The 22,405-nt window shown below is 38.0% G+C and overlaps 1 protein-coding gene across 2 annotated transcripts in view; it reads right to left on the bottom strand.

Moving 5' to 3' along the window:
• Positions 1-2,950: 2,950 nt before the first annotated feature.
• Positions 2,951-22,405, bottom strand: part of ITFG1 (integrin alpha FG-GAP repeat containing 1) — a 70,179-nt gene continuing 50,724 nt past the window's right edge. Inside the window, exons 13-18 of one of the 2 annotated variants that reach the window (XM_059481151.1) lie at positions 20,091-20,134; positions 18,140-18,218; positions 9,533-9,657; positions 8,596-8,678; positions 6,875-6,992; positions 2,951-3,497 (exon numbers count right to left, since the gene is read on the bottom strand). In XM_059481151.1, coding sequence (XP_059337134.1) covers positions 3,438-3,497; positions 6,875-6,992; positions 8,596-8,678; positions 9,533-9,657; positions 18,140-18,218; positions 20,091-20,134 — 509 coding nt within the window. In that variant the 3' untranslated portion in view covers positions 2,951-3,437. The remainder of the gene's footprint in view (positions 3,498-6,874; positions 6,993-8,595; positions 8,679-9,532; positions 9,658-18,139; positions 18,219-20,090; positions 20,135-22,405) is intronic. The other variant, XM_059481152.1, reaches the window with a different exon arrangement.

Consider the following 22,405-nt stretch of genomic DNA (forward strand, 5'->3'; position numbering starts at 1 on the left):
CATAATTCTTTGAACAAAATATTTGCTCATCCCTATAGAACTAGTACTACAAATTTGCAAAGTATGGGATTATTTTAAGCATAATTGTATTTTCTAAATTTAAAAAAAAATATTTGTTTATTAATACCTTCAAAACAGAGACAGTTAATGCTTTTACACTGTTGATTGTAATATAGCAGAAGCTTATGGATTGACTTCTCCTGCTCTGTTTTTGTGGCATTAATTTGAAAGAAGTTATATATCAATTACAATCCATTGGTATCTATTCAATATCAAATATTGGCACAGCCTGGGGCAATGGGTCAAGAGCAAACCTGCAGAGAAGGACCAGGGGGGGCAGTAAGGGAGGGGGGATCCTGCCCCTCTGCCCTGCCCGGGTGAGACCCCACCTGCAGAGCTGCCCCAGCACAGCAGGGACCTGGAGCTGCTCAGAGAGCCCAGAGGGGGCTCCAGGATGAGCAGAGGGACGGAGCAGCTCTGCTGGGAGGAAAGGCTGGCACAGCTGGCATTGTTCACCTGGAGAGGAGAAGCTTTGGGGTGAGCTCAGTGTGGCCTTGCAGGGCCTGAAAGGAGCCTACAGAGAAACATGGAGAGAGACAATGTACAGGGGATGGAGTGCCAGGACACGGGAAGGGAGGAGGGTTGGGTTGTTAGGAATAAATTCTTTACTGTGAGGGCTGTGAGGGCTGGGCACAGGCTGCCCAGAGAAGCTGTGGCTGCCCCTGGATCCCTGAAAATGTTCAAGGCCAGGTGAAAAATGGGGCTTGGAGCAACTTGGGATAGTGGAAGGTGTCCCTGCCCATACCAGGGGGGTCAGAATTGGATAATCTTTAAAGTTCTTTCCAACCAAACCATTCTGTGATTCTACAGAAGCCGGGAATTGACCAAACTTGCTGTGTTTGTAGTGACTACTTCTCCATTAACTGTAGGGTTTTTAATGTCTCTGTTAAGCATGATGGCCTCAGCACAGGAGGAATATCATACTATATAGAATATGCCTATTAATCTGCAGCAGAAAACTTGGTTCTTTTGTTGGGGGATTATAGTGCATTAATGATAAATCTGGTAGGAAGATTCAGTCTTAAAGCTTCTCATGGAAAATGAGAACAAAGAAAGATGGTATTTCAACAGCCATCTGTCAGTTGGCCTGTCAACAGTGTTTTTATATAGGTGAAATTTCACACCAAGGAAGCTTCCAATAGCATTTCTCACCAGGGCTGTGTTACAGTGGCTGCAGTTTGAAAATTTATGTAGCTCAAACTATTTCTCACTTCTCAGTTACTGTGACAATCACCTGGAACTACAACTTTCTAATTGATGCTGCTTTCTTAAACTTCCTGGAAGAAGGGCAATAACCTTATCCAAAAGAGAACAGAGAACCAAAGTACAACATGAAACCTCTGATGACAGGTTCAACAATATTTAATGCCTTAATTCAAAACAGTATGCATAGACTGTGAGCCATGCTACAAGAACCTAGAACCTGGGGTAAACTTTATTATATTGTATATAGTGATGCAATGATGCACTACTGAGCATGCAAAACACCTCAGAGCAAAAGATACCAAGTTCATTGTTTTGTACAACAGCTTAAATGTCAGCAGGAGGTTATTTTATTCCTAATTGCTTTTTCAAAAACAAAAGGAAGCTAATCTATGTGTACTGTATTGTGATAAGGTAAAAACAACTTTGTTACCACAGTGCATTATGCATTTAGCATTATTCTCCAACCATCTGAAAAAGACAGGAAAGTATATTGAACTGTGGATCCTCCTAATCATGAAATTAGTTCTTTCTTTTGCTGGTAGGAGCCAATTCTATCAATGTGGTTTAAAAAGACCAAAAGCATTAAGTATTTATCTAAAAAAAAAAAAAAAAGCTTTTCATGAGAAAAATTGAAGGTGTGCATGAAGGAAATATTCTATCCTGAATAATAAGAGCGATGTGACATGAGAGTCTCTTGTGCTGGCATTGATCAGTGCATGTTGGAAACACCCAGTGAACCTTCAGAGCTCAGGACACAGCACACTAGGCTGCTGTGCCTGGTGCTCGGTGCTGCTGTACGGATGGGTGAGGTTCAGCACTGCCATGGTAACCCCGGGGCTGACTGGCACTCAGCTGAGCAGCACCAGCCCAGCTCTGGACCTGCTCCCTCCTGCGTGCCCAGGGGCTGCCCTGCCAGGCACAGGGAGCGCCCCAGGGAGGGCCAGCCCCGGCAGGGACCCCCTGCACACGGCAGTGCCTTGACGACCACTTTCAGTTTGCTGAGAGAGATGTTCTAGGTTATCCAACAGTATTAGGAATGCAAATTAACTGATGTAACTCCAGAATTAATAGTGTAAACTCATGTAAAATAAAAGCATTCTCAGAGATTCTTCCAGGATCCCAAGTACACTGAGCAACCATTATTTTATCACCACTAAAAATATCTAAAGCTGAGCAATACGTCTTCTGTCATTATTACAGCCTCAGGAAATTTGGGCATAGCAGTGTACATGGAAAATGTGCATTGATTATTCTGGGTGTCCTATTACATTCTTAATTTAATCTTTGCATATCTCATCACTTAGCAATACATTTTAGGGTGTCAATCCTCAATCTCTCCTCAAAAATGTTTCTTTTAACTTCTTGAAAAACAAAACCAAACAAAAAAATCCCATACATTTCTTATGTTAAAAAAAAAATAGTTACTTTCATAACAACATTGTGCCTTTCTAAAACAAATGTAGTTGTAGTTTAATTATAAAAGCAGTTTATGTAATGCTGATACATTTTTATGATTTTAATTTTTTAATGCGTTGTCTTCTCTGTAGAAGTAGCACACATAAATACTGCATCCATCCCAGGATGACCGAACTCACATCACACTGCAGGTTCCTTTTGGCTCTCTAATTCCTAAGCTTTTTAACTATTGCACATATGGATTTAAACAAAGAAAAATACAGAATACTTTAGGTTAAGCACCATTTAATACAATCAAAACAATTAACAATTAAGTCATCTGAGAAATTGCACAAGTTTAATTTTCAAAAACCAGGTTGTTTTGCAGAATGAACAAAGGACAAGACCAATTCAAGTGATACAAGGTATTCTGCTCGCTGAAATGCTACACTTCATTTACATACCTTTCTTTCTATCAAATATTACTAAAGAATTGGTACATAAACAATGGTACATGCAATTGATCCCTTTACTAAGAAAAATAAATTTACAGTTCTGTTAAATAAAGGCCAAATGCTATTATATACAGTCTCTTAACTGAAAGGCCTTGTGAGACATTCAGGTCTAATTTTAATACTTTCCAAATAAATACCAGATAATGCAACATTTACAAATAACACACCAACAGTACTTTCATGGTAGTAATTTTAAAAATCAGAATTTAGTCTTTCAATTAAGCAAATGAGTAGCAGCTCCTTCATAAATATTAAGGCATGTCACATAGCATCAAAATGGAACCGATGAGCCTCCTGTCGCTTCTCTCTGTCATCTGCTTTCTGAAAAATAATAATAAAAAAACACTTTGTGGAATCTAGAGCAACACTGTTACAGAAATGAGCTGTCAAGTGTCAGAGAATGGTTGATTTTTTTCAAGCCATTTGACAAAAGGCAAAAAGGCTTAGTAAAAGCCCCAACAATTAACTTTTAAATGATGTCAGCTTGAAATAGCGATAATCTACGCCAAATTGGCTTCTGCTGTTACTGCTCTGCTGTCGTAGTATTTACGACCCACTCTTTTCTGTTATTTCTACTAATGCTTTTTAAAAGGAATAATTCAAACCTGAAGACTGTTTCCTGGTATCCATTTTGTCTACATTAGAAATAGAAGATGAAATTACTCTGGACTAACTGTAAATGTAATTTATGTTACATGTACAAAGAATCTAATTTAAAAAAACATTCTCTTAAATGCAACTTCAGAGCAAGACAGCAGTTCAACCAACAACTAACAGCACCAAGTAGGTGAAAAATGTTCTGTGTCTTTTGTTTGTATTATGAAAATGTGAAGTAGGATGCATTTCCCTGCTTATTTATGCAGAACACACACTAACCTGCTGAAAGAATGAATTGGGTGGTGCTTGGAAAAAAACAGCACATTTAAATTGCACCTAGAATTCATGTCATGTGTCAAAACAAGTCCTCTCCCACTCGTCTGCTCTCGTGTGCTAAAGCACTTAGCAAAGGATGGAAGCATTTCTTCAAGATTCTTGAGCACAGAGTGCAAACTTGTGCTTGTGTCATGACAGACAGTATGTGTAAATCCCAGCATGAGAGAATTTGGCAAAGCAGACTGAAATGCTTTTTAGCTTGCACAGACCCATGTTCTTTCTTTCTTTTTTGTTTTTCTTAAGGACTAAAATGAAGAAAAGCCTCTCCAGTAGGTGCTGCGTGGGCATTCAGAACTGTGTCTCAGTTGATAAAAATACACAACAATTGTGGCAGAAATTGGTGCCCGTCTTCTGCCATGAGAGTTCATCTTCTGCTTTGGCTCAAGGCCAAAGACTTCCTCATTACACAATGTTTATGTGTGATAGCAACTCCACTGGATTAAATATGGATTTTACTGCATTTTGTAGCAGCAGCAGAGCTGTCAGTGAGGTTTAAGATATATCAGTCTGGCTTTTTTGGCAGGGACTTTATCAGTGTCAGTAGTATTCTGGATGTCAAAAAAGGGGTGGGAAGGAGGGAGTGGCACACTCTTTCCTACATTGAAATGCTTGTCACATTCCACAAAATTTCACAGTCTCACTTAGAAAACAATTTCCACTCCATTTCTTGTATGCTTCCTGAAAAAATTACTGCTTCAAATTTGACAGTAACTGATACTTTGCTGGATCCAGCAAACCCCTTCCAGCAGTATTTCCATCACTGTGCAGTGTTTCCCTGACTGGCCTCACGACCCCAAAGCAAGTTCTCAAGAATGAGGATAAGGACTATGGAGGGCTGTAGCAAATGTAGCAGGATTTTCTTTGTTGTAGGATGAATAATGGTGTCAAGTCTTCCTCATTTTCTCTTTCATTTGGTGTATCAAAACTAAAATCTGGTAACTGAGATTTCAAAGCTTTTTTTTTCTTCAATGCATTCAAAATTTCTAAGGCAATACAGAGAAACACCTACCCTTAAACCCTACAGTTATTTCAGTACTCCAATACCTGGCTGGAGATGAGTGTGTAAGAACTAGTGTAGACAAAGGGCTTTGCTATTTATCTGCAGAGGTCAAAGTCCAGGATTTATTTAAACTGCTGAATAAAACACTGTAGCTTACAGTAACATATGTTCCCTGGGGGAAAGAAAAGATTTTAAGTGCCAGTTCATTTCCCCTGCCTTTCTTTGCTACATGTACTCCAGAGATCTGCAAGGGACAGGCATTTAGCCAGGACAGGATTTTTAGGAGAGGATTGCTGAGAGACAGTAAACTAAGAACAAGCTTAGAAACAAGGAACTTTGTTTGGAGTTTAACTTTACACATGTCAATGATGCACAACACAGCCTTGGTGAACATTCTTATCTGTTCAATATCTCAAGTACTTCTAAACATTGGGAAGGTAAAAATCTATAGGAAGAATATAGGAATTAACACCTGTTTATACAATGGTTTGAAAAGACACACAATTTGTCCAAATATTTGTGCCTATTTTGTGCTGCAGAGTTGGAAATGAGTTTACAATATAAAATCCCAGGTTTCATTCACACAAACCTGGGACTGAAAACAGCTCTAAAAGCACTCTGGGCTCAGTCCTTCCTTACACTACAATGCTTGAATTATTGTATAGAAACTGTTTTGAATGTTGCCATTAAATCTCCATTTCTCCAGATGGAATTATGTACAGGTCATCCTTCCCCAACTTAAAGTCCAAGTACCTTTTCTGCTTTCCTTGTTTGCTAAAGATGTGTTGGAAAGAGAATCAAACCCAGGCAGAGCCCAGCCCTGAACTGCAAGTGAGCAGTGCTTTCCTGGTACAACAGGACATGCTAATGACAGCCATCATAAACTTTGTATTTCTTTGCTTTGTGTTTCTTATTCCCAGCTTTGTTATTAGCTGGAGACTATATTTAACATTTTGAAGAGTGAAGACTGGCAGACAAATAACATTTAAATATGAAGCATGCGCAAACTTGTCTGAATGTTTAAGAAGGTCATTTTATTTCCACCATCACAAAAACAAACAGTTATTCCATGTCAGAATGTGCAGTAATTTTATCTGACAGCTAAGATTATGGTTTGGGTATGTAGTAGCATTTATTGGCAACTCTGCCAGCTGGGTATGCCTGTGAACTGAGCATAGTTAAGAAAAATGGGAATGCATTTCTTTTGTGACAAGAAAGGCCCCTTTCAAAATGCTTCTTCAAATCAATGGATTTCTATACCCTGCATGTGTAATTCAGACTCAGACAGCAAAGCAGCCAATATGCACAATTGACTCCCTATATGTTCCTGAATGCTAATGTCAGTGCAACCAGCAAAGAGGGTTACACAAAAAAGACTTTTTCCTTGTTTTTAGATTACCAGCAGAACTCAAAGTAAGTAAACTGAGTTTATGTTCCATTTTCCAAAACAATTCTCCTTAAAACTGCAAAATGGAAAGTTTAGATATGAAACAAAGATGGCTCATTTCAACTGGAAGTAACAGCTTAATGGAAAAAGGGAATGAAGAGCAACATGGACCAGCTCAAGTGTCTTAGAACTTAAATAAAAATAATGCCAATTTTTAAACTTGTGGTAAACACTGAATTAGTAGTAACACCTTTTGTGACAATTCAGTCTGTGTCAAAAGTTACTATACTGTAGAAAAATGTAAAAAAAAAAACCTAATGTACAGGTCTGTAAAATATTAGGGAGTGTGAAATAAAATATTCTAGTAAATTAGCTTACCTTTTCTTGCCAATGTAATATGCCAATTATTGCCAGGATGAAAACACAGACACCAATTAAGGCTATAGCTGTTAGCAGTACAATGTTACTTGGGGTCAAATACAGCTTGGCACTCCAGCTATACAAAAGAAGAAAATCCAAGGAAACATTAATACCCTTCATTAAGAAGCAGAAAACAGATTTTGCTTACAAAGATGAAAAGAACCTGTTAGGATAAGACAGGTGACAACCTGGTCTACAGAAATGAGCAGCTCTATTTAGAGACTGAAGCTTAATGATGTTGACTTGGAAATACATGGCTTAATATAATTATTTTTGAGCAATACCATGTCTAAGTACAGTTTCTGTTTAACTTTTCATGAATGCTATGGATATCCTCAGGGAATTAGCTTTTTCTCATTAGGAGATTTATCTCCTGCCCTTGCCTAGGATGAAGCAAAATGCATAAGGAAACCTTTCACAGGAATGCCTAGGGCCTGGGGGACACAGAACAGCAGGGGAAAATAATTCTGGAAGATTTTTCCACCACATGGGAAGCTCCTCTTGGACAGGCTCATGGGCCTTTTTCTGAAGTTTACCCAGGGACAACTGCAGTTCTAAACATAAGCAGTTGATTATGGCTGAAGATCAACATAATTAAACCCTTTAGGGCTCCTGGAAGACATCTCAAATCATGTGAGGTCCTGAGTCCCAGGGAACCCCTTTTTTGTACTACAGCTTTCCTATCATGGGAAAGCTGTCAGCAGCAGGCTCTGTGTTGAGGCCTCTCAGGCAATCACATACTATGTTAAAAAATATATAAATTAAGAAGCTTTTACTATGAAATCAGATTTCTTCTGGGGATTCCATCCTCTGCTATTCTACAATGTCCATAAACAGACTTTATATGAAAGCAAAAATAGTGTAAGGATACTATAATAGAAATGGTTTTGCATAACACATACCTTTAAATACAGCAAGACTGTAACTAAATTTTCATCTGGCAGATGTTCTTTCTGTGGTTGTTAATTAGCAACTCAAGCAGCACATCAATTCTCCACTGTTATTTGTTCTCTAGTAAAATTAACTGCTGAACTGATGTCAGAATCATTTCTGCGTGATAAATGCAACTGACCTCACTGGTAGATCAAGCGGCAAAATGCAGCTGGAATATTTGGCTAATGTTTTCTCTAATAGCAAAAAGAGAAACATGCTCTCTTTCTGGGAGAAACATTTTAATTGCAAAGTGAATTCCACGTACAAGCTCTCGTGCAACCAACCCGTTCACCTTTACTTAGAGGCAAACATTAATTCCTGTAGCAACAGCTACTGCATTCAGAAGGGCTGAAGCAAAGCTCTTCTATGGAACCAGACAGAAACTGCATGTTTGGTGAAACAAAAATGCTTAATTCAACCATTACCATGTTTATAATTTGTCACCGAGGATGCTGTTAAATCTAGCAAGTATGTTATTATTTACAGGAGTGGAGCTAGTAATACATTTTGATTGCTTGCCTGAGCTGGTAATAGGGTTTTTTTTAGTAGATTGTTTATGGGCACCATCTGAGAGGCTCTGTAAATACCTGAGCAGCATTTTCAGCTCCAGCTCAGCACTGACCCCCTGCCCTTCTTCTTCAGTAACTTCCTATACAAGTAACTATTTCTAAACCTACACAGAATGCCTAATTTACCCTGTGTATTAATGCAATTTTGGGAAGTGCAAATCCAAATGATGACATTACCTTCGAGGAACATTATGTGGATAGGGAATGACTATAAGCTGGGAGTTTGGTATGATAGCTGTCCATTCTTGTTTTCTTATGGACTGAAAGAAAAACAAAGGCTGTGTCAATTCCTAACAAATCAACATATATACAAGCAAAGAAATTCTCTGTTGAAACATACAAAAGGAGAAATAAAAACATTGTGGGTTTTTAAAAAAACTTTAAATATAAGGGATTAATCCCTTTATCTTTGTTGCCTGTTCCTCTAAAAGCTCCAAAATGCTTTAAAACCCACTCCTCAAAAGTAAAAAGCAAAGTAACTATTGCTGACACGAAACACAGCATCTGCTGTAAAAGTACAAAGCAACAACATAATAGGGCAAGAAGAAAAGAGCTGATTCTACAAAGGAGGCAGGAAAACAATTATCCAAACCAGAATTTTGGCCCATTTGAGTATCTCACTTTTCAAAGTAGAACCATCAGATCTTTAAAGACTGAAAGTGGTGAGGACCCCACTTTTATGTTTCATGTGAAGATTAGAGAATCACAGCAATCTTCCCCCACCCTGACAGTGCCCATGGTTTTATCACTGAGGCAGAAGGGATTACGTGAGCCCAGCCCAGCCCAAGCAACTCTGGGAAAGCCCTGCAGCTACTGCAGTCCACAGTAATTGGACTCTCAGACCTAATACCCATTTGCTTTACAAACAAGCACTGAATACCATTTATAGACAGTTTCAGTCATCTTTTGGTGTTATTTTGGCTTCAGAGCTTCAGAGCTTATACACTCCTCAAAAAACTGGGCAAACTGGTTCTTTGGGGCAAACCATTCTATATGCAAACTTCTTTGATATTCTTACTTCAGCAAATGAAAAAGCAGTGTCCCAGCAGTATTTCCATCTAAAGTCTCTTAGGAAAGGCAACACCATAAACAATTAGCTTAAATGCCAACCAACCTTTTCTCCCAGGGGCCGAGGGATGCCCACGTACAGGTGGTCGAGGAAGTTGGCGCTGCGGCCCAGGCCCAGCACGTTGTAGGGCAGCTGCAGAGCGTAATGTGCTGACTGGCTGAGCTGGCCAGCTGCAAGCAAAGCACAAAGCAAGCCAAGTGGGTATTTTAGGGGAAAAAAACTCCAATCAATCAACCAATCAACCCCCAAACTACCAACTTGCTACACAAGTACACATTACCCCGTCTGTAATAAAAATGTTTGAAGATTTTCACCAATTGCGTGATTATTTAATTCTTAAAGCTCAGTCCCACATTTCCAAACCATCTGCGAGTACTCACTTGGAGAAGAGCTTAAATACTTTAAATATTTTTGTGAGTACTATTTCTATGTTAACTCAAATCTCCATTATTTGTTACAAGCTGAGAAGAAATCAACTATCTGCATGTATTTTTATATGATTAGTGCCAAATTTCTTGCCCACTGATTTACAAGATTAGACTCAACATGTGAAGGTTCACTTTAATTCTTGTCAGTGTTAAACTGTAATTACTACTGTCATAAAATTAGCTAAGTAAATTCTCATGAACAAATTTTCAAAGAATAAATTAATTTAATGAAAACAGGATTGCAGCCGTTGCAAGTTAATTCTAGAAGAAACTGTAGATGGAAAATAAGATTCTTGGTTTCCTGAAAAGGCAGTGGGGAAACAGACAAGTGTTGCAGTTATCAACAAGTTCACTGTTGATTCATTTCCAAAGTATCTAGGTATTCCATTTAAATAAAAAAATCTTCTAATAGTTTAATTTCTGGCCAACAGATTCAGCTCCTGTGTGGGTTCTTTGTTCTCTCAGCTCCTGTACGCTCCTCTGGGGACAAACTGGTAGTGCAGGCTGGGGATTCTGACCCCTGCTCATTACAGTGATTGCTTCATGGCTCTGCTTTTGTGAACCTCCCTTCCCCTACCAGCTTTGGAGGAACCCACTTGCCTTATGCATGTTTTGAGATAGGCCTGTTTAATCAGGAGGTAAATATTCTGTATTATTGTGCATTTAGAATTATAATAACTATATTTTAAAAAGCAAGGTAAATGTCAACTGAGATCTGAAAAATCAGCTTGATGCAGTTATCTTGTTATAAAGCAAAAATGCTATTAGCAAAAAGAAACAATAATGGTCTTCCTAATGATAATATACATTGTAGATTTATTTTTTCCTCACGTAGAACCATGTAATGAGCAAGCAGATGAGGAAATATTGAAGTTGGATTTGTACTTTCAGGTCTCTATTGGGAGGACAAGGTGCACTGTGCACATTGTTGGGTAGATTTCTCAATTACAGAAGATGTGGCACAAAGCACTGACTGAGCAGCTTTTCTCTTTAGGAACAGGGATTTTTCCAGGAAGTTGAGATAACACAGGATAGGACAGGAAAGGGTTTGAGTCCTGAGTCTGTCCCTGCCTTGCCAGTGACTTCCCTAACATCATCTTGGCTAAACTGCTCAATCTCCAGGTGTCAGTATCCAAATCTAAACTGGTAGTAATTCTCAAAGTACATAATATCTGACACCTCTAGTTACCAACACACAAATATTCAGGAGCAAAAGTGGGTGTATTTAATTTGACTTGGTTATAGAAACAAACCAAGTATGTTACTTGATCATACGGCAATATAAGAAAGATTTTCTTTTAGCATCTTTTCACTAATGCTGCATGCTGAAGGACTTTCCCCAAAAGAACAAGGTACTGCTGTAACATTGAAAAGCTTTTAGAATTACTTTTGAGTGAAATATTTAGGATCATGAGAAGACTGCAACTAAGATCTTGCTTTTTTCTTTCATCTTAAAAATAAAATGAATGTCAACTAAATTAAAGAGAATAGAAGAAAATGTCATATACTGTGTGCAGTCAGCCTTAAAGAGGTTAGAGAGTCACATACTGCATCCAGAATTCTTAAAGCATTGAATAATTTCATGGCTACTAATGCTGGTTCTTATGCCTAAGATAAGGATAACAAAATCTTATGCTTCAGGATGTAAACAGATCATTTGCAAAGGTCAGAGAAGAATGTTTTCTTCTACACAGCAGGCAGAAATGTGCATATACTTATTTTCTATTTGCCTTTAAAATTGGGAGGTGTTGGCTAAGCAGGATGATAGCATGTAGAAGGTTCCAGTTTACTAAAGCTGACTAAGCACAGAACTTTGAGACTGTTCCTTGCTTTCCTCAGCCTATTTCTATCATAAATTCTGTTTGATGCTTACTGGAAAGTTCCACATAGAATTGCAACCAAGTAATTAAGAATGACAAGTGCTCACCTGAGAAACATAAAAGCCCTGAACCAAGATGAAAAACAAAAAGAGAAATTACAGAGAGTACTGTCAACAGTTTATTGACATTATCTGAGGTTCCCAGTCACTGGTAATTAATTTAGTTATGAAAATATTTAAAATTTAATTAAATGGCAACCACAGCAATTTCCCCTCTTGTAAAACTACTGGAAACAACTTTCTACTTGTTTCAAGAAAATCTGAAAATAGTTTTACATCTTCAAGGAGGGAAGTGGGATTTATTTCTTACATTCAAATTGTTCTTTAGGTTTTTGGAGGTCAGTGTAGGCAAGATGGAGGAAGTGGCTGCTGATTCACAGTTTGTTTTACTTCAGCCATAGAACTGTTACTATAAACAAGACTTGAAAAACCTTCTCCTGATCATGCTACACATAATTTCTTTTTAATACTACTTTTAAGACTATTCAATACTATGTCTTTTGCCCTAAGTTTCTTGTTTCAAAAATGCCATTTCAAAGCACACAGAGATCATGGGCTATGGTACTGGTATTAGTGGTGGTATATATATTCTTGTCTTAAATCATAAATTATTAAGGTTATTGCTTCAAAAAACCTTGGGCAGAGTAAAATCCCCAACATTTTAGGACACAGTTTTCTGTGGTTTCAGCCTATCGGAGATCAAATTTGTAAGAAAAAGCTAATGATGTTAGGCAGCCAAACCTCAGAAGATTTTGCAGAGTTTGATATTCAGAAAACATTCTGGACCTTTTGGAATCAATCTCCTTACCTCTGAAGTCTGGCATACAAAATTGGAAGCAATTCATATCATTAACCTTTCTAAAGTCTTGTCTGACAACCAGAGCCATGTGTTGTCTGTGACAGATCCAGTACTTGTTCTTTTATACCTGAATTAAGTCATTTTCCTTCTGTTTCCATTATCCTGATGTAAACTTGCTGAAAGCTCAAGGGTAGCCTGTTCTCCCCTGAGCTGAACTGAAATGTCCTCAACAGCTTATTTCAGGCTGGAGAATTTAACTTTGTGAGGGCAAAGTGGTTGCAGTTACGTGTAGGAGCAATGCCTTCTCTTGTTTAAACAGCACTGACAGCACCTGGTGCTGATTTAGGAACAGCCTCACTGAACCCACAGAAATAGATGCACAATACTGATAGTGTTCAGTCAGTTTAAATACACTTATTTTGTGAAATAACAGCAGAACATGCAAGATCACTACACAAAACTGAAAGACTAATGGAAAATCTGATTTCAAACTTGTGGTTTCCCAAAGCATTCCTTATAATTATTTTTATTATGCTCTTCTTAACAAAATATTATTTGCATTTAATTAGCCAATTAGAAGCCATTCTGTGTAATTCAGAATTCAGTAATACTATTTAGGATTCCAAAAGTGTATCTTTTAGTCTCAGACCTGCATGTAAATTCTTCTGTATCATCACTGAGGTCAGCACATGAATGACTTTTTAGATCGATTAGACAAACATATGTATCCTAGAAAAAGTAAAAATTAGTTCAAAGCTGCCATGCAGAGGTTGCATGGATTGCTGGCCAGCTGGGAGCAGCACCCAGGCCAAGCTGCAGCAGGACAGAGGCAGTCTGGGGGCAGGTCAAGGTCTGGGTGCACACAGTGACCGAGTGTCCCCTCCCTGCACAGCTGGAGCACTGCAGTGATGCTTCCTCTGCTGCCATTACCAGCACTGGCATAAAGTGCACTGAATATTCGCCCTTTTTTCAAAGCTGGCAGCTCCTTCTTTTATTTGAAAATATGCCAACCACTTACTGCTGGTAAGAGAAAGGGAAAATATAACTGATAGTAATGAAAAACCCATGGAATGTGCCTAAGAATTTACAAAGAAGCTTGCAGGAAAAAAACTAATCTAACAAAACCCCAACAACTTCAAACTTGGAAGCTTCATAGAAAGTTGGAGAAATTGAATTGCTTGGCTTTAGTTGAAAGCTTTACTTCAGTTCCTTTCATATTGCCTTTGGGGTCACTGGTTGGAAAAAAGAAATGTAGTGGTCAAAGAGTTCTTTTTCTGCTTAGAATATGCAATGGTAACTTCATTTTTCTAAGGGCTGGGAGTGCCTCCCTGTTTTCCCCAGCTGGTTGCCTCTTTTCCTTAGTCTCCCTAATAGGAAATTCCAGATTAATGCAGAACACAGCTTCACCTCTCAACCTTTTCTGCAATACCTGGTTCTGGAGTACCAGAAATAACAAACATGGGAAAGGGAATTCAAAGAGCACTCCTGGGACTTGGACACCAATGATTGCAGAGCTGCCAACACCTGGGACACCTCTGCAAGCCCAAACTCCAAACCTGATGCATTTTTATGAGAATATGTATTTTTGTGAAAAATATCTTTACCCCATAAAATTATAAAAGTAAAACTGGTAACTTAAAAACCCCCTCAAACAATAAAATTATCATATTGCTGATAGGGGAAGCTGTGTCATTTGTAATGCCCAAATGTCCAAGGTTTGGTAATATTGCAAGCAACATTACAAATTCAAGTAAGCCTTTGAAACAGAAGAGAGTTATACAGAAAAACATACTAGAAGGCTACTCCTACCTATAGCAAACAGAAAATCCCTCTCATTGAATGCAGCTATTCAATTATTAAATTATTCCAGCTTGTTCCATGAATACACTCTTCTTTCTGTGTAGTGAATTCGACACAATGAACCTTTCAGTGTCAAATGGCCTTTGAAAATAAGCTTATTTTGCTTTTTTTCTGGTACATATTGCAATGTTTATGTTTAAATTCACGACTATAATAGCTGCTAGACATTTGTGTTCACCTCACAATTCAATTTAGTTAAACAGCAGGAGAACTCAATGCAACAACAGGGAAGAGTAAGCAGATTTCAAAAAACCAGAAGGGCACGACTTCACAGCATGTGAAAGGTCATTCTGCCATGGAAGGTTTAAAACAAAACAAAGCAAAAGCAGCAAAATGAAAGAGCTCTGGAATGAGAGATGCAGAGGCCATCAGTCCACACAGCTTCACTCATACAGATGCTTAAACAAATTATGACTTGATGCATATCAGCCATTCAGTGAAACTACTCTTATCATCTTCCCATGGATATGGAGCTTTGAGGAAACCTGAGATATTTACTGCCACCTGTTCCTGGCCCACAGAATTAATGTTTGGTAGACACAAGCTGCAAGTATGAGCCTATTTATTCCAAACTCTATCAGCATATTTTTACTTCAGGAGAGAAAATTCAGATGTGCATAGCACAGGCTGAAACACAGAAGATATTCTCCCAATAAAAGCCTGGAAATGTGTATGTAGAGCTGAAAATCCTGACACTCACACTTAACTGTGGGATCTCCTTAAAAATAATAACTCCAAAAGAAAAGGGAGAAGGCAGGTTGCAGGACACTGATCAGAAAGCATGACTTAAATTTGAGTTGGTGTGCTTCTCCTGAATTTACATTGGACCTGGTCTGATCTCAAGCATGAAATTCCTTAAATATTTGAAGAAGTTGTTGCAGTTGATTTTCCTCTCAGGAAGAGAAGTTCTGTGGAGATATTTACTGCAGATGTAAGGCCCAGAACTTCTCAATTTTAATGCCCATGTTGGCAATTGCTACTCCTTGTAGCTAATTTAACAGTATTTCTTGTAAGACTGCAACTGGATTGAGCAATGTGAAAGTAAAAGCACAGAATACATGCTAATTATTATTCTGCTATCTTTTAACAACATACTGGAATGTTAATAGGAGACAGAACAATTCTAACAATGTTTTGAAGAAAACCCTCATAATTATGCAAATTTCCTGTAGTTAAGGCTTGGCAGATCAAAGAACCTTAAAATGAATTAGATAAGGACAGCCATATGGGCTTTTTTATTTTACTCTTTGCATGAATACTGCCTATATGAAAGATGCCATAACTTACAACTGAAGTCCTGCAGGATTTAGGGGATCACAAACAGAGTGGGGACCATGGCTTTGAGTACTTTATGATGTACTTAATCCCAGGGCTGGAGGGATAACTTAAGGTGATTGGTTGCAGTGTCCAGCCAACAACTGTTCCCCCACTGAGTGCAGCCATAAAGGCAATAAATAACAGCAGGGACATGAAAAGGAATGCTGAGTTTGCTTTTCACCAGAAAAATAACTATATTTTTACTCATGTTATTTCTTGGGAAAGGGATTAATTATTTTAAAATTTCGATTAGCTCATTGCTCCTTTCAGAGAATTAAAAGCTTCAAGCATGGATTGTCCTGTAATATTACATAAGGCAGGCAGATAGGTTGATGAAAATTAAATTAGTTTTAAAATAGCATATGGATGCTATACAAATAAAAGCTTAATATGGAAAAGACGTTTTGAAGGTTTATACATGGCCCAAAAATGATGATGATATCATTTGATATATCAAATGATCTATCCTGATTTATCCTGATAGTCAAATGAAAGAGGATTGTGGTGTAATGGGTTGTTTTTCCAGACAACAGCCTGTATAGGCCAGTAATTCTAGTTAGAACATTTACTGAATCTTACACATAACATTTGCAAGAGAAGAAAATCTAGCTACAAATGTAATGTCACACCCTCAGAAAACATGACTTTCAAAAGTTCTTGCAGGAATTATACAAACTCAAAAAAATCTATTAACTTATTAGTGTTGAGAAATTGATCAAAGACAGCATTAGAAAATTCCCTGTAGCAATGCTGCTGGGGTCATAAATACCCTTGGAATTCATTACTGTTATTTCATAATGTCAGAACAGAAAAGGAAATTCATCATGCCTGGACTCTGTTAGGTTTTTATTGTTGTAAACATGGTAGCTGTGAAGGGAATATAGCAGTATTAAATCACATTTGATAACTGTTTCTTAGAGTAAATAGTAAAAACATTGCATTTCAGAAGAACTGCCCCCCCACCCCAAACACAAACAAAAAACCAGCAAAGCCACAACCAACCAAACTCAGCAAACCCTAAAGAAAATGTTTAAGGAAAATGCATTTGCTTTTGTTCTTGGAAGAGAGAAACAGAAAAAAATTAGAAAAATGATACATGGAATAGGTCCAAATTTTAAGCTAGTTTTATTCCATTTGTAAGATGTAAATTGTTCCATGACGCAGAGTTTGAAAAATGTCTTTATTGTACAAACACAGAAATGCTGGAGTATCAAGATATGTTTTGAAGCTATCTGGTTTGTATTTCAGGCCATCTTCTTTGTCTTTAATTTTTCCCAGGTGGAATTAACAGTCCTGAGCACACTACTCATGGTGAGAGCATTGCCAGTGACTCAGATTGACTCAGGACCTTAACGTATCAGCATTTTCCCTTCTAAATTATTGCTTTTATTTAAGTTAGAGTTATGCAGAATATAATCTGGAACTACTGGAACCATTTTTTAAAATCTTAGTTTAATCTGAACTGAAACTGGAGTGACAGCTACTGATGACTGCACCTACTGATCACGTTCAGCTTTTGAGTTTGGGATTTTTGCCTAAGCAAGAAATGAGTCCATTATAGCCCTAAGATTACCAATCATAAATGAGACTAATAAACCACTTTGTACACTCTCCTGTAATTTCTAGGAGCCATCAGTACACAGCTAGGAAGGCAGCACAAACCCCAGGACATTCTAACATCAGGCACGGCCTGGAGCACAGCCCAATGGACGATTCTCTCTTTGGCTGCTTTGTTTTTGGACTCCTGCTCCTGTGGCAGCTGCCCCATCTCAGCCACTAAAGCTTTAGCTCCAGGTTGCACCAAGTACCCCTTCCCCTTGATTTTGACCCAGGTCCCTGAGGATTGATTCCCTACTTTACCTGGAAGGACACAGGAATTCCCTCTCCAGCTTCCTCAGCCTACTCAGAATGTGATTTTGTTACCTGCCAGTGGTAGTGAACAACTCCAGACAAACACATCCTGTGTGTCCTGAACATTATCCTGATCCTTTCTCATCTGGCTGCTAGGATTGTATTGAGCTATTTCAAGGCCTCTGCTGTTTCTTAATGCATAATTGCTTAGGAAGCAATTAGAAGCTTATGCTATTTCACAAACTGGTGATATTTTACCCAACAATTTTTTGCAACAGGCAACTGTTCAAACCTAACTGGCACAGGACAAATGAAAAAATAATGCAATTGCAATGTTTGTAATAAAAATGCAATCTGTAAAGAAGGAAGAGAACACTGGGGGGTTTGGCATTGTAAACTGAAAGCAACATTGAAACCATTCCCGTTCCCTCTGCCACCTTTGCAACTCCTTAGCTTGCTGAGAAGCACAAGCACAGCCAGACTGTGCCCAGGGTACTCCCACAGTGAGTTTCTCTTACCTGACCCATTTTTCAGGTACCCATTTGCATCTACAGTGGTGTACATGATGTAAGGACCAGGCTGATTAACTCCAAAGGGCTACAAGGGGTCAAAGAAAAAGGCAGGCAATATTTTAGGAACAGAACAAGCTATAGTAATTAAACAGTAAACTGAAGAAAAACGTTTTTACATTAAGAAATTCATTTTTTTTATATCAAGAATTTATTTTTTATATTTTAACTTCAAAATCTTACAACTGTTTTGGTCATAGCATTATGTGGAAATCAATTTTCAAAATCACAGTAATCAGCTGGCTAAGTAATGTTTAGTTTCTCATGAAGAAAGCTCTACTATTCAGTCCTCTGGCAAAAGGTTTAATGTTTCCTTGGAAGCTATTAATAAAGTAAAACCCCCTAAAAATTCAAAGAAATAACTGCATGTTCTGGAAAAGCAGAGCATTTGATACCAAGAAAATGCACTATCTTGTTGGTATTTCTGAATTGAAAAATACAACACAAATTTCATCTTTTTTATCATTATTTAGCAGTAGTTAATTTAATTAATGAAAGTGATTGAACAGTTACTTGTCAAGTAGTGTTATCTATTTTAAGCAAATTTTCTTGAGGAGGAAAATGTTTTTAAGCATCAAAGTAAAGTCATGAGGAAAAATAAAACAAACAAACACCCAAGGAAGTTGTGCATTACTGAGTGATGAACCATAAGAAATGCACCCAAGTAAGAAAGGGTGGGAAGGGAGAGGATGAGAGACAACTGCAAGAACAGATTTTAAAGGAATTTTCCTTCTTTTTTTTTTTTTTTTCCTAGTGCTGAATTCAAGCTGATATTAGGACATCAAATCCAACAGAGCTTTCAAGTAAGTTACAGAAGGAACACTAAAAGAGATGATGACATGTTTCACACCATGCCTCAAAAGTAGTAAGTTTAAACCATGAGAGTAAGTGATAATGATGACAGATGAGATCAAAGCCTGACAATAATAACTGATTAGAATGAAAAGTAAGGAGACCACAGAGGTGATGCTAATACAGATCTATGAAAGATGAGTGAATAAGGTGAAATTTAATTTTTTTTGGTGCCACATAGCTGTACTCTGGCAAAATGTGCCTTATGTTACTTTGTCAGAGAACTCCTATTACAATGGGAGCAATGGTGTTTCAGTGATCTCAATAATGAAATTTCCACCAACATCTGCTGTGAAGATTCGCTTTTTAAACCCTCGATTTTTGTAATTAAGTTAATGATACTATCAAACCTCATTATTTTACAACAGAAATTAAACCCCATGTCTCAAAATAGGCTTGAAGCAAAGGTTAGCCCCATTTGAAGCAGTTTTTCTATTTTCAAGTCAAAATTAAATTTGAAACTTTTGCAGAGCTAAAGTGCTTCTGCTACCTCTGATTACTCTAAGCTCTTCTTTCAGGCCAACTTTCACTGTGAACATTGCTAAACAATTTGCTAATTGGCAGTTTGGTGGGTGAGTTGCAGGTCTCTGGAGATGAATAAAATAATCTAAACAGAAAACACCACATGTGTATGGCTGTCTGCAGAATCATCAGAGCCCAGTGCACTTTTCCTTGGCTGTGCCACTGCTGGAGGTGGGCCCAGAAGTGGCTGCATCTACCCCACAGTCAGTTTTGCCTGGACTTTCTAAGTGCCCACCAAGACTTGGCACAACTCACAGTTTGGGCACCCAAGTTCCTCCTGTCTCTGGTACCTCCCAGCCCCCAGTGTGGGTAACAAAGCTCCTGCACAACAACCATCAACTGATTCCAGCTCTGAGCAGCAGCTGCCCAGAGTTATGGGTCTCACAGAAGCAGAAGTTGGCCAGTCATGACTTGGATTACGCATTATTCCAGTCAATAGCTCTTTTAATATGCTGAGAGTTTTTGGTATAATTAGAGTTCAGCTGATTTGAGGCTAAACACTAAACAAGGCCATGGTTACACTTACTGTTATTTTCCGAGGGCAGTCATTCGAACAGAGGCCGCTGAGAACTGCAAGAACAAAAAGTGAGCATGTTGTGTTTATGTTCACAAACCATCTTAGAAGCACCACCTTTGGAATCTGGTAAAGTCTGGTAAAAGTGTCAGGTAGTCATTAAAACACAAAGAAAATAAATATCTTCTTTGTGATTTATGGTAATGTAATCAGTTGGAAACATACTTGGCAGAAATTCATCACTGTTTTACTCCACCTCACTGGTAAACCAGCTTCAAAAGGGCAAATTTCCCAGTTAGAAAAACTCCAAATTAAAACATTTGTAAAACAGTGAACTATACATTTTATTCATTATTCTTCCTTTCTAATAATTTAAAATACTGGCAGAGATTCAGCTTTACTGTTTTAACTGGTAAAAGATAAAGGCTTTTCCCTCTATACAAAGCATCATTTTAGAACTTGGTTTAAAGCAATTCAAAAAAGCTGTAACAAGCAAAAATCCCATTACCAATTTAGTCTATTAATTCAAAAGTATTATAAGCAGGTGTATATAATGCTAATTAATATCTAAAGCCTGTGACATTTGTTCCAATTAATTTTTTAAAACTTACTGGTTTGAAAAATCAGTTACATTCAGAAATCTCTGTTAAAAAACTAAATGAGGGACAGTGAAAGCCATCTGTTCTGTAAGCCAGGACATCCTGTCACACTGAGTATTAGAAGAAAACAACAAAACCCACACACATACAATAATCTAAGGTCCATTTTGGTGCAAAATTTGGACTTCTAATGACAACAGTTTGGTTGAGCAGCAGGCCAGCAATGGCCATGGGCAGGGACGAGGATGCACACCAGGTACTGAGGCCAGGGAAAAACATTACTGCTCCATGAATTATGGTATCACAAAGCAAACATGGCAGACAGAAAATGAAGATTTGGACCAGATTTGAGGGCAGGTCATCCTAACCATCAGGAGCTTCTTAAAGCATTTGCTGTCTTCTTTAAGGGTCCATTGAGCTAAGGGTACAAAATGTTTAGGACCAGGGAAATACTGAAAGGTGCATGTAAGATGTTCACAGTCTGATTAGAAATCACTCCCTGTGTGAGTCAGAAATGGCACTGCTCTAGTGAACAAAGTTTTCTAATAATTAGTGTGTGAATATTAACAATTGTCAAGACTCTTAAATTACCATTTTTTGCTTGTGATTTCAAAATGTTGAAATTTCTATATACAGTAAGATGTAATATTTTATGCAGTCCAAACCCCCCAATATCTGAACAGTTAAGGCAAATGTGTGTGGCAAAGCAGAATTTGAAGACTATATGCACCTACAGATAGACTTTCAACATTACAGCTTTAATTTTATCTATTAAACATAGGTGAGTCTGCAAGTGGATCCAACTCTTCCCATTTTGATGCAAAAGGGCACACTGAAATTTGCTGTTCAGTTTCACCCCTGGAACAAATTACCTGGCCAAGTATATTTGACATCAGTTATAATGAGCAAAGCTGTTCTCATTGTCCATATGCCAAATAAGTGAACACAATGCATTTATTGATACACTAAATCACACAAAGCACATTTTGTTAGAAATACTTTCCCCAATATCACAGCAAAAATATTTTTAGACTCTCATTAATTCCCATTTCCTGGGGTTTCTATGCAAAAATACTCACACCCTAAAAGGGTGCTAAAAAAAGGCTTGCCCCAGTTTTTAAGACAGATTTACACAGAGTGAATCAAAAAAGCATGTTGCAAATTACTCCCTTCCCCATTAAAATATCACACAATTGTAGTTCTGGTAGGGCTTTGTGAAGTGCAAGATTTTCCCAGAGGATTTTCTGCATGCTTTTGTGAATTACACTACAGATACATGGTATTATTTCAAAGAAGGCTTCCACCAACATGATAAATGATTAAACACTATCACGATGAGAACAGAGCTCAGGCTGTGGACAAAGTAATAATAGCATCAGCCCCCAGCAGTAGCTGCAGTTCTGTTCTCTTCTGGTGTGCAGAATGTGTGCTTTAGAGGATTGGGTGCATTTAAATAACATGAAGGCAAATACAATTTTTGAAGGTGAACCTCCAGTTGTTGCTACTGAGCTCTGTCTTCATAGGCTCCCATACAGCCTCATTTTTCACTCAATCTCAAAAAATCAAGCAAGACAGACGAGAAATGAGCTCAAAGCTCAATGCCTTTGCACTTGAAGAACACAGAAGGGCATGCAGTTAAAAATCCTAATTATGAATATTGTAATTTAACTGAAGCCTTTTAAACCAGCTCTCATTAATTCACACACCCTGGCCATGTTCATGGCCACT

The sequence above is a fragment of the Ammospiza nelsoni genome, chromosome 13 (genome assembly GCF_027579445.1).
Source record: "Ammospiza nelsoni isolate bAmmNel1 chromosome 13, bAmmNel1.pri, whole genome shotgun sequence".
Lineage (NCBI taxonomy): Eukaryota > Metazoa > Chordata > Aves > Passeriformes > Passerellidae > Ammospiza > Ammospiza nelsoni.